This window comes from Belonocnema kinseyi, chromosome 2 (genome assembly GCF_010883055.1).
Source record: "Belonocnema kinseyi isolate 2016_QV_RU_SX_M_011 chromosome 2, B_treatae_v1, whole genome shotgun sequence".
In the NCBI taxonomy this organism is placed as follows: Eukaryota; Metazoa; Arthropoda; class Insecta; order Hymenoptera; family Cynipidae; genus Belonocnema; species Belonocnema kinseyi.
Genome location: NC_046658.1, coordinates 110,117,158 through 110,128,726, shown reverse-complemented (window position 1 = coordinate 110,128,726; position 11,569 = coordinate 110,117,158). Strand labels below are relative to the sequence as shown.

The 11,569-nt window shown below is 36.3% G+C and overlaps 1 protein-coding gene across 1 annotated transcript; it reads right to left on the bottom strand.

Annotated features, from left to right (window-relative positions):
- Positions 1 to 1,032: 1,032 nt before the first annotated feature.
- LOC117167755 (NPC intracellular cholesterol transporter 2 homolog a-like) lies at positions 1,033 to 11,271 on the bottom strand. Its single transcript, XM_033352918.1, has 4 exons — positions 11,139 to 11,271; positions 1,530 to 1,643; positions 1,282 to 1,457; positions 1,033 to 1,198 (listed from the first exon to the last, which is right to left on the bottom strand). The coding sequence occupies exons 1-4, from the start codon at positions 11,212 to 11,214 to the stop codon at positions 1,115 to 1,117; spliced, it is 450 nt and encodes a 149-aa protein (XP_033208809.1). The 5' UTR covers positions 11,215 to 11,271; the 3' UTR covers positions 1,033 to 1,114.
- Between the last annotated feature and the right edge of the window lie 298 nt (positions 11,272 to 11,569).

The following is an 11,569-nucleotide window of genomic DNA, read 5'->3' as shown; positions in this document are numbered from 1 at the left end:
TTTAAGACAAAATATTGATTATTCTAGAAAAAAAGCCGTCGGAACATAAACTGGTAAAATCGATACTAATTCCTAAGCGCTATCCAATTAATCAGATTTTGCTAAATTAAAACTTTTTTGAATTAAACCAAAAAAAAGTGTGTGGGGACGTCCGTTAGCATGGTCGCTATCATGTCCCAAATTTTTAAGACAAAATATTGATTATTAAAGAAAAAAAGCCGTCGGAACCTAAAACTGGTAAAATCAACAATTTTCTAAGTATCACATGCCCTTAAAGTGAATGGCACTGAAGCTTTCAGTGTTTAGTTAGTGATGTTAATGCCTGGTAAAAGTTGACTTAAGGTAACCTACACTAGGCAGATTCACGCTCATTGAAAATTGCTATGTGTGCATCGTATTTCGATAATTTCCAATTTTAACCATTCAAAAATTGCGATACGCTTCAGGGAGAGGGGGATTATACTTCACGATGGTTAACTAAGAAAAAATGTAATTGGAACAAGAAACCAATTCTTTGACACAGAGCCAATGATGTTTTAATATATTTATTTAATTTAGGAAAGTTTTCCTTGAACCAGAAATTCTTTTACTGTGTGTAGCAAAAAGGAAGAGATTATAATTTCCGATTATAATTTAATAATTTTTTAACTATCCCTTTTCGTAATTTTTGGTCTCACTTTTTGGTCTCACTTTATTCTGTAATTGAAAAAGTGTAGTCATTTAGAAAATGTATAAGTAAAATATGTAAAATATGCTTTAATCAAAATTAAAATTTTTATAAACCACTGATAACAAAAATTATTAAAGACGCGTACTTCCTGATAATGAAAATTTATTTTTTTTTAATTTTTAATCTAGGCTATCGACAGAAAATAGAGTACTATAAGGATTCAATCTGGAAAATAAGGGTGTAGGGAACTTAAAGAACCTCAACTGAATATGGGAGACAATAGGGGACAAAGTAACCAGCCGAAATTAGAAAGAAAATGGTTCAATCATGGGTCAAACAGCAATAAATATTTCAATATTATATACATTTTAAATGCTTTATAATATTAACAAGTTTTTAAAATCAAAAACATTAAATGAACTGTCACCATCACAACTATCACAATCAGTGAATTTGAACTGGAATTATAACGCAAGCTATGGCATCATTGTTCTGATCCTGGAGTTCCATGTGCACATTAATTTGTATCTGTAAAAAAATCATAAATTAGTCAATATGTAAAAAAACTTATAAGTTAACTTTTTAATTATTAAATCTCAATATCAATGCACCTTGGGTAGTCGCAAGTCTTTTGGTAATGCCAGTGTGTATTGGTAAAAATAGGGCCCACCTTTCTGAAGAGGACATTTCAAATTTGAACATCCATCAGAATTTGGTATTGGATATGGTACTAGCACTCCACCTATATTTACTTTGGCAACTGCTTTGAAGTTCAGCACTTGTTTATCTATGAAAATTGCTTAATCAGTTATAATCAGGAAGATGTGTAATATCCTGAATTTAAAAAATAACAACTTACTTGCCACAAAATATATTTTTATACCAGCGTTAGCACGATCCGTCAAAATATACTTTTCATTCCTAAATTGACATCCTGTCACTGTAGCATTTACAACATGTCCGACTGTGGATCCTGCAATTAGGATAGAGTACAGTAATACTTTAGTATCACAATCACTAGCTTACTTTATACAAAAATCATTTTCAGAAACCTCAAGGGAAACTTCACATCTTATATGGTACAGATAGCAAATTTAAGGGATATTTCTAATATCGGTTTTATTTTAGAAAAATATGTTTACAACAAAGGGAGAACGAGAAAAGTTAAGGATTTAGAGAAATCTGAACTGTGTGGCATTACCGTAGCAGAAGCTTGTTATAAAAAATATTTATTTACATAAACAAATATATATTTGTTAAATTACAATAATTGAAGTGATGGATGCAACAACTCTTTCAGCGCTAAAAACTGCGTGAAAGTATTCTTCACTCAGGAAAATCTATCAATAAAAAAATTTTGCCAAAAACGCAAAACAAAATATACCTTCATTCATAAAAATGTCTGGTTAAATGAACCAGAATTCTGGTTAGATATGCCCTTACTTTTTTCTAGTTGGAGTAACCAGAAATCTGGTTGAATTAACCAAATTTTCTGGTTAGTTTAACTATAATTACATTTTGTGATACATTTTATCTTGCGAAAAAACAAGGTGATTTTGAATGTAAATTTTTTTATTATTCCAACATTAATAAAAGGCAAAATTCAACTTTCAACATATTAGGTTGTCCGAACATCGCTGTAATTCGATGTTCGTGTTGTAAGAAATCATTATGTTTTAAACACTTTTAGACGAATACCATTATTGTTTAAAGTTTGAAGACTGCATTTTCGATATACTGTCTAGAATTCAAAAGATTGAAAATGTGGCCTGATCGTATTATTTTTATCTATAAACTATGGATGATTTTTAAAGATTTTTATGAATTTTTTGTATAAAAATAGTTCAGGAGTGATGACCCTCTTCAATATTCTTTTTTTCTTAAAAATACATAAATACCTTTATCCTCTATTTTGTGTGCAACACGTATTTTCTTCGGATTTTTTTGCTCGATTATAGACTGATTTTAAAATGTTATATACATGTAATTGAGATGTGGTTTACCCCCGCTTAATTACATTCTCATCCTAATGAGAAGGTATTGGTTTGATGTCAAATTTCACTTTGTCGATTTTCATCAAATCTCCGCGTTTTGAGACCCCCTGAGTCAGAAAAACAGATTTTTGAAAGGTGTCTGTCTGTCTGTATAAAGACTGTAGTCTGTAATCTGTATCGTGTAGGCACAATAACTTTTGAAAGATTGATAAGGTTGGATGCATCCTTTACATTTTTTTAAGGCCTAAAAAGAAAAAAGGAGTTCGGCTATTTATAGTACTCGGAAACTCGAACAATTTATCCTAATGACTCTTTTCGATAAAAAGAAAATTATCAGAGTTATAGCATTTTCAAAATCCCTAAAAACAAACTAAAATGAAAATTTTAAGTCAAACAGCGCATGATATGAAAAAAGTCAAAAGAAGAAAAACATTGATTTTTTAAAGCTCTACAAGATTATTTATAAAAAACAATATTAATCATTACAAAATTTAAGTTTTAGACAAACGACACAATCTATGAAAAAAGTAAATAGGGAAAAGTTGGTCCTCAAAAAATAGCGAAAACTCATTCAAATTTGTCATGAATCATTTTAGATAGGACACATTATTTTTGCTTTAATCATAAAAAATAACATTCAGAATAAAAAATTAGATTTTGCAAAAAACGACACAAGGTACGAACTAAGGTTAATACACAAAAGTTGTTTGGCCAAAAAAGCTCTATAAAGTTATAAATCATTTTTACATAGGTAGAGTAGATTTTCTTTCAAACGTAAAACATAGGATTAAAAATTCAAATATAAATTTTTGGAAAAACGACAAGTGAAGAACACAATTAAAAAACAAAAGTTGTTTGACCAGAAAATATCTACAAGTTTGTTATAAACTCTGGTTATAAAAATATGTTAAAAGTAAAAAATATACTTTTTGGAAAAGGGACACAAAATACAATAAAATTTTATTGAACAACATTTTTCGCCTAAATTGCATCTACATTAAATATAAATAAATTAAATTTATGGAAAAACAACACAAGTTGAAATCAAACGTTTAATCATAATTGTTATTTTAATAAAATGCGCATTTTTTTAATGATAAAAATAAGACAATGAAAATGCTTTCGTTCCAAACTAATACATATTATGAATGGTAATAATATAAATTTATTGAAACGATATACACTTATCAGGTGACTAAGAAATAAATTTAATGCAAAATAAGAAACAAATATTAAAGTAATTAATAGAAATAAGATATGTACTTTATTTTTCAATATCTTAATAAACAGCCCCAGACCGAGGTTCATAAATGAATATAATATACATTTGATATAAAATATATAAGAAAAACATTTTGAGCACAACTTTAAATATGTGTAGGGGTGGTTTACCCCCTTCATTTTCGTGGAAAAATTAAGTTATTCTTCTTTCATCGCGAGGATATTTTTCCAGTAGATTTGAACGAAATCAATTTGATTTTCATATGAAAAACTATACAACAGACACTTGAGATTCCTATGTTTAAGGGGCTGTTTCACCTCTATCAAGTGTTTTTCCGCAATTAAAACAAAAATACGTGTCGCTTAGTTTTTCGAGTACTACAGCATATATCAGTGAGAAGCAAATTGGCGAGGCACACCTAGAGTTATTTTAAATAACACATTTTCTATGACCGACCAACTGGTTGAAGTTGGCGAAACGTGGTTTTCGTTCAGAATTAATTCGTTATTAAACAAAAACAAATATATTAGTTTTTTGAAGAAAATGCGTTGCTTGTAGTCATCCCTTATATATTGAGAATGTACCATACAAATTTCAAGTATTTTTATTAAAAAACGGCCGAATAATCGCGAGTTGTTGCATCCGTCACCTCAACTATTACCTCGCTAAAAGTTAAAAGAGTACAAAAAGTCGAATATTGCATACAAAACCGCTACTTTCAAGCATTACTTAAAGAGACTATTATTAAAAATAATAATATATTATTTAATTAATTACTTTTGTTAACTTGAATTAATCATTACCTCAATCTTATTGAAAAATGAACAAAAATTTGCAAATTTGCGAAAAACTGCGACTTTCTAGCATTATTCTGAGAGAATATAATTATAAATAATAATAAATTATTTTAAGAATTATTTGTGTGAAAGTTAACTTTTTTGACCTTATGAAACGGACTTACAGCAGTGTTATTTTGAAAAAAATTATTCGTATGCTAATGGTGAAGAAAAATGTTGAGTTTTAACTCTATTTAACTAATACTAACGATACTGAATAAAATGGACAAAAACGTCTTTTTTCTTAGGAGCCGTACTCAAATTACAGAACGGATTATAGGGCCCCATCAAGACCCCCCCCCCCCCCCCCCCCCCCCCCCCCCCCCCCTATAATACACAGTCACAAAATATTTCTAACCCCTTCTGACTGGATATAATTAATGATTTTCATAAATAATCAGATACGGAACTTGAAACTAATGGAATTTTTGGTTATTTAATATGACCGTGCAGTCGACACGGGAATGACCTGTGGCCCGCACAGCGACCAAGAAACAGCCCACCGTTGGTATGATGACCTGCGAACGGGTATTCATTGACTTTGTCGCTCAATGTGACCACCCCCCTAAGCCATGGGTGTAGAGTGATCGTGCCCATGGCTCTTTGGCACCTAGGGTTTACGAAGGTCTCCTAACGGCCCACCTAACGATGTCCTGACCAGAACTGAATCTCAAAAGCGAGGAAAGGGCCCAAAGAGTACCACGCCGGGGGGCAATCCTTTGAACAGGCACAAGGCGGACCAGAAGCCGACGAACACGGAGTCGTTGGGGGTTGGACTGACGGTCGCTCAGAGGACTAACCCTCTGACTGTGGTGGTGACGGATACGAGTTATCCGGACTCGCTGCTCACCGCAGAGCAGCTAGAGCTTCTTAGGGAGGTTACCTGGAGGGCGCTTGAGAGAGCGTCCCCAGATCAATGGCCGAAATGGAAGACCCATTTTTGCAGGGGAGGGGTCTTTGTATTTGCAGCAGCGGACCCAGCGGCCAAAGCTTGGCTGAACAAGTTTTTGAGCGAGACTAGACCTTGGGAAGGCGCATCTATTAAGGTGGGTGGGGTTGAGTTGCTCCAGAAGATGGTTAAGGCTACGACGTGGTTCCCAAGTAAGCTGACGGACCCGCAAGTGGTTCTCGGTCGGCTCGAGAAATTCAACCCGTCACTTGAGACAGCGTCCTGGAGGTGCGTCAGGCACGATAGGCCTCAGGAAGAGAACGCAGCAGGAGAATTTAAACACCCCCTAGTTGTGCACAATCCCGAGTGACAGGAGAGGGCCCTTGCGGCCCTCGATATCAGGCCCTTCTAACTTAATGGACAGCTCAACTTTAAAGTGGCCAGTCAGTGGCGGGAGAGGCCTGTCGGTAAACAGGAAGATCGAGATCAGACATAATGACGGCTCCCGGTCTATCCATTACCCATTTTAATTTGCATCATAGCAAAGGCGCCTCTGCAGTTTTGCAGAGGAGCATGGCTGTGGTGTACACAGGTATCTCACTAATCTAGGAACCCTGGCTAGTTCGAGATACCATCAGAGGCTTTTGGGGCTGGTTTTTGTCATAAGGACCCTAAGGCGGCCAATCCAAGGGCATGCATACTAGCGAAGGGAGTCAACATTGTCCTGCTGCTTGAGCTATGTTCCAGAGACCTGATGGTGATAGTCACGGATCTTAAAGAAATAGGAAGGATTGTCGTGGGATCGGCTTACTTTCCATATGAAAGCGATACCAATCTACCAGTGGAGGTATGTACACTGGTGGAATACTGCAAGGTAAGGGGTCTTCCTCTTCTGTTGGGTTGCGACGCTAACTCCCGCCATACCATGTGGGGTAGCACGGACATCAACTCAAGAGGTAAGGACCTATTGAAATACCTAATTACTACTGATTTAGATATTCTTAATACGGGGAACACCCCGACGTTTCGTAATTCGGTAAGGGAGGAAGTCATTGACATCACTCTCTGTACCAGTAGTTTTACAGATAAGATCAAGAAGTGGAGAGCCTCAGATGAACCCACTCTCTCAAATCACTCACTGATAGAATTCGTGTTGGAATCCGCTGTATCCACCGGTCCTAAATGGGTCAGAAATCCAATAAGAACGGATTAGAGTCAGTTTTCGACAGAACTAAGAAGTGCACTCTCAGGGATGCTCAGGTCAGTTAGAGACGTGGATACCCTGGAGATGGCGGCCGAGTTTTTCACGCAAGCCATCAAATCCACTTATGAAAGTAATTGTCGGCCTTCGAAAGTCCGAAAGGCTGGAGAGACACACTGGTGGAACGCGAAACTCGAAGAGCTTCGCAGGCAAACCAGAGAGAGGTTCAGTCGTGCCAGTTCTAGCATAACGAAGGAACTGTAGACTTCATTCACATCGATGAGGATGAGTATAGGGGTGCAATATGCAAGGAAAAGCATGCAAGCTGGACGATCATTTGCACTGATATCGAGAAAGGAGCAGAGGCAGCCAGACTGGACAAGCTGCTTTCTCGAAATCCGGATGCTATTCTCGGGACTCTAAAATTGCCCGGCGGGGGATACTCAGAGCCGGACGGTGATACATTGGCTCACCTGATCAAGGCATATTTTCCGGGCTTCACAAAGTCAGGAGGTGGGAGGACGGCACCTCTGAGGTAAACAAAGCCGCCTGTGGTGAGATCATCATTGGGCCTTTGGTGAGACTTGCTAGGGCTCTTCTGACGTTGGGTTATGTTCCGGCCGCATGGAGGGGTGCGAGAGTAGTCTGTATTTGGAAGGCAGACAGGATCGGTTATACTTCACCAAAGGATTTCCGACCCAGTAGCCTCACATCTTTCCTACTAGAAACAGTGAAAAGACTCGTGGACAGATATATCCGTGATAAGGTCTTGTCAAGTAGTCCTCTGCACCGGCAACAACACGCAGATAGGGCTGGTCACTCGACTGATACGGCTCTAAGTACTGCACTTAACCTAATTGAAGGACAACTGAAATAGAAAGGTCTAGCGATTGGAAACTTGATGGACATCGAAGGAGCCTTTAACTACACCTCTGAAGAGGTGATCAGAGCGGCCATGATCGCACACGGGGTACCTAGCGCAGTCGTAGAAGGGACCTGCCACATGTTAGCCAACAGGAATTTAACCACGACTAAGGGTGACTCAACTTTATGTGGAACCATTGACTCGGGATGTCCGCAGGGGGGTGTTCTATCGCCCTTGCTGTGGTGCCTGGTAGTGGATGAATTGCTTCATCTACTCACGAGTCAGGGCCACCACGTTATAGACATTGCGGACGATATGCTGGTTATCGTGCGCGGTCAGCATCTGGATGCGCTCTTCGGAGTAATGCAGTAAGCACTAAGAATAGTTGATTGATGGTGTAAGGGGACTGGACTATCAGTCAATCCGAGTAAGACGGATGTAGTTGTGTTCACCAGAAGGTAAAAGTGGGGAACCACTGTCATGGAAAGAGCACGTGGAAAACAAGTGCAAGAAACTAGTAGCGACTCTTTGGCTCTGTAGAAGAGCCATAAGGAAAAGCTGGGGCTTGGAACCGGAGACACTTATGTGAATCTACACAGAGATCCTGCGACCCAGACTAACCTATGCGGCAGTCGTCTGGTGGAGCAGGGCCCAACTTTTTACTGTGAAATCCCGACTAGAAAGAATCAGGGGACTGATTCTGAGAGGTATTACTGGTGCCTCGAAGTCGACACGCACGATGGCCCTGGGAGCACTAATAGGTTTGGAGCCCATCCATCTCACCATAAAAGCCGCGGCTGCGAAGGCGGCCCGGAGACTCAATATGGTAAACGATAGCAGTATCTCAACAGCTATGTGGATACCAATCGACATCACGAAGAGGCCGACACTGAGCATTCTCAGGGATAAAATGTCCACTTGCCACTACTTCTTCGACAAGAAATACCGGGTTAGCCTATCCACAAAAGAGGAATGGGCTAACGGTGAGGTGCACCTGCCTAGTGACGGAGACAACTGGTTTACAGATGGCTCCAGGAACAAAGAGAACGCTGGAGCGTGTGTATACCGTGGAAGGAACAGAATGGACTTCACAATAGCGATGGGGTCCTATGCAATAGTTCTACAATCTGAAATTATGGCCTTGCTCCAGTGTGCCTATAAGGGAATGGAGTACGGCGGGAAAAGAAACATTCGTATCTGCTCAGATAGCAGGGCTGCTATCATGGCTCTGAACGGAACAACGACTACGTCGCTGCTAATACGGGAGTGCTCTGAGGCACTGAATAAACTAGTGACAGAAAACCGAGTCACTCTGCTCTGGATCCCTGGATACAGTGGCATCAGGGGCAAGAAAATATCGGACAGGTCTCTGGCTGCAGACAGACTAAAACACTCTTGGGCTTAAAGCTAAACCCTCATCGAGCGAAAGAAATTCTTAAGCTCGGGAAGAAGGAAGTCAAAATCCTAACAGAAATGTTTATAGGACATGGAAACTAACGGTACCACAGACATAAGATAGGGCTTGAGTAAAGTCCCCTCTGTCGTCTGCGCGGAAAGGACAATGAGACTTCCACTCATATCCTCTGCCACTGCCCCGCGATTGCGGGGAAACGTGTAACACTCACAGGCAGTTTCTGCTTCAGTGAGTCTGAAATATCGGCCAACAGCGTGGCGGCGGTCCTCTCTCTATGGAGAGGAATTTGGGGCCATGCTTATGGCTTATAAGGGGACGCAACTGGATCACCCAAGCATCAGGGGCTGTGACGGTCTCAACCCAGAATATAATAGTAATGTGTAAATTCAAAAATTTGTAATACCTTTTTTTGTTAACAAAAAATGACTTTTCTATCATAAAATATGAATTTTCAACAAAGGATAAACCTTCATTAAAAAAATTGAATAAATTAGTTCAAAATTTACTTGAACAGATGATTTTCCAACAATTCAAATTTCAACCAGAGAGATGAATTTGTCAACTAAAAATAGAAATCTTACAAAAAAAATGATTTCCTAACAAAGTTTTTCAATCAAAATTTTCAAACAAAATAGTTGAATTTTCAGCCGAATAGTTGCTCTTTTATTCAATTGACGATACAATTTCTACTAATGTAAATAAATTCTTAAACTAAAAAGACAAATTTTCAACAACAAAGATAATTGAATTTTCAACCAAAAAAGACTTCAGTTGACTTTTCAATTCCAAAATCTGAATTATTACCAAAACTTACATTTTCTACGAAATACTTTAATTTTCAACGAAACAGTTAAATTTGCAATCATAAAGAATAACGTTTTTTTAATTTCGAATTTTTAAACAAATAATAAAATTTATAACTAAAAAGATCATCTTGAGGAGAAAGCAGCTGCAAAAAAGCAATATAAAAGGCAAATAAGTTACCAACAAGAATAATATATGAGGGTTATCGCAAAACATCATATAAAAAATTATCTAAATCCCTGCCTTTTCTTTAATCAATAATATTCACTGACTTTTTTCAATTGATTTTGGCTCTAATAAATGTGATAAAATCTCCGAAAAATTTGCTTGCGATATGCACAAAGATTCGCAACAAAATTTTCAGATGCCAAATAATATACAGTAGAAAAAAAAGACAAGAAATTTACAAAAAAGATAATCGCAAAAACCTTCCATAAGACACTATCGTACACTGCCCAAGTACACGTTGTGATTAGTTGTCATTATCTGAGCACTCGCTTTTGCAGAACATTCAATTTCAACAAAATTTAAAACATACATTTTTTTCTTTGTATAGCTATAAAATTAATTTTGTTATTAAAAACATGTTCAAATTTCTGTATTTAATCAATTTAGATTTGTAGAATCCAAATTCACCAACAATTATTCTACAAAACTATGTATATATTTTATTTGAAAAAATGTTTAATGAAACGCTAATGTCATTTTTCTACACGGAAAATATGTTATTTTGAACAGGACATATTTTTTTCTCTTGGGCCATAATTATATTGTTGAAAAAGATCCAATTTAATTTCTGAATTATGAAAAATATTAGAAGTCTAACTATTGCACTAATTTAATAAGAATAATTTTGACAGAGATTAGAAATTTATAATCGATTTCACAATCTACGTTAAAATATAATAAAAACTTCAAAATCTAATAATAATAAAAATAAGTGCAATTAATAGCGGAACTTATCTATACATTTTTTTTCAATTTTGAATTTAAACTTATATGATTTCTCCATAATTCTTACTAGCCAAGAATTTGTGCATGACATTTTGATTTTTTTATGACATAGTAAACTCAGGAAGTCACTTGTCTGTTTTAAAAAGCAAAAATTATTCAAGTAAAATATATTTTAAAATCTTTGGTTTGGTTTTCTAGTAATTTTCTATTTAGACTACACTTTTTTTCATTTTTTACGTCACAATTTTTATGTATTAGGATTTTATTTTCAAAATTTGTCTGTACTTACGACATTCTTTCAATGGTGGAGGTCGACCACCTAAAGCTAAGGTAAAAAATATCGCAGCAAAAACAAAGCGGAACATGTTGTTAGTTCAAAAGTAAAACACTTATTAAAAGTGTCACGGCATATATTACAGATACCCATGCAACTGACAATGAGAATGATAACGCTGCATACGCACGTGCATTATCCTTTAAATACCATTTATGCAGAATAAAAGGCTTTTAAATATATTTTCCCAAAATAAAGCTGAGGCCCATTCAACAGCGATTTTGAATGGGTATCATCTAATTTAGGAACAATAGTTTCGGTAAAAAATAAATAATTTAAAGTAAATTTCTTTTAATTAAAATAATTTAAATTATTAACAAAAAAATAGTTAAATTGACAAATTGTAAGCAAACTCTGATATATAGTCTACTTTTTTATATACTGTT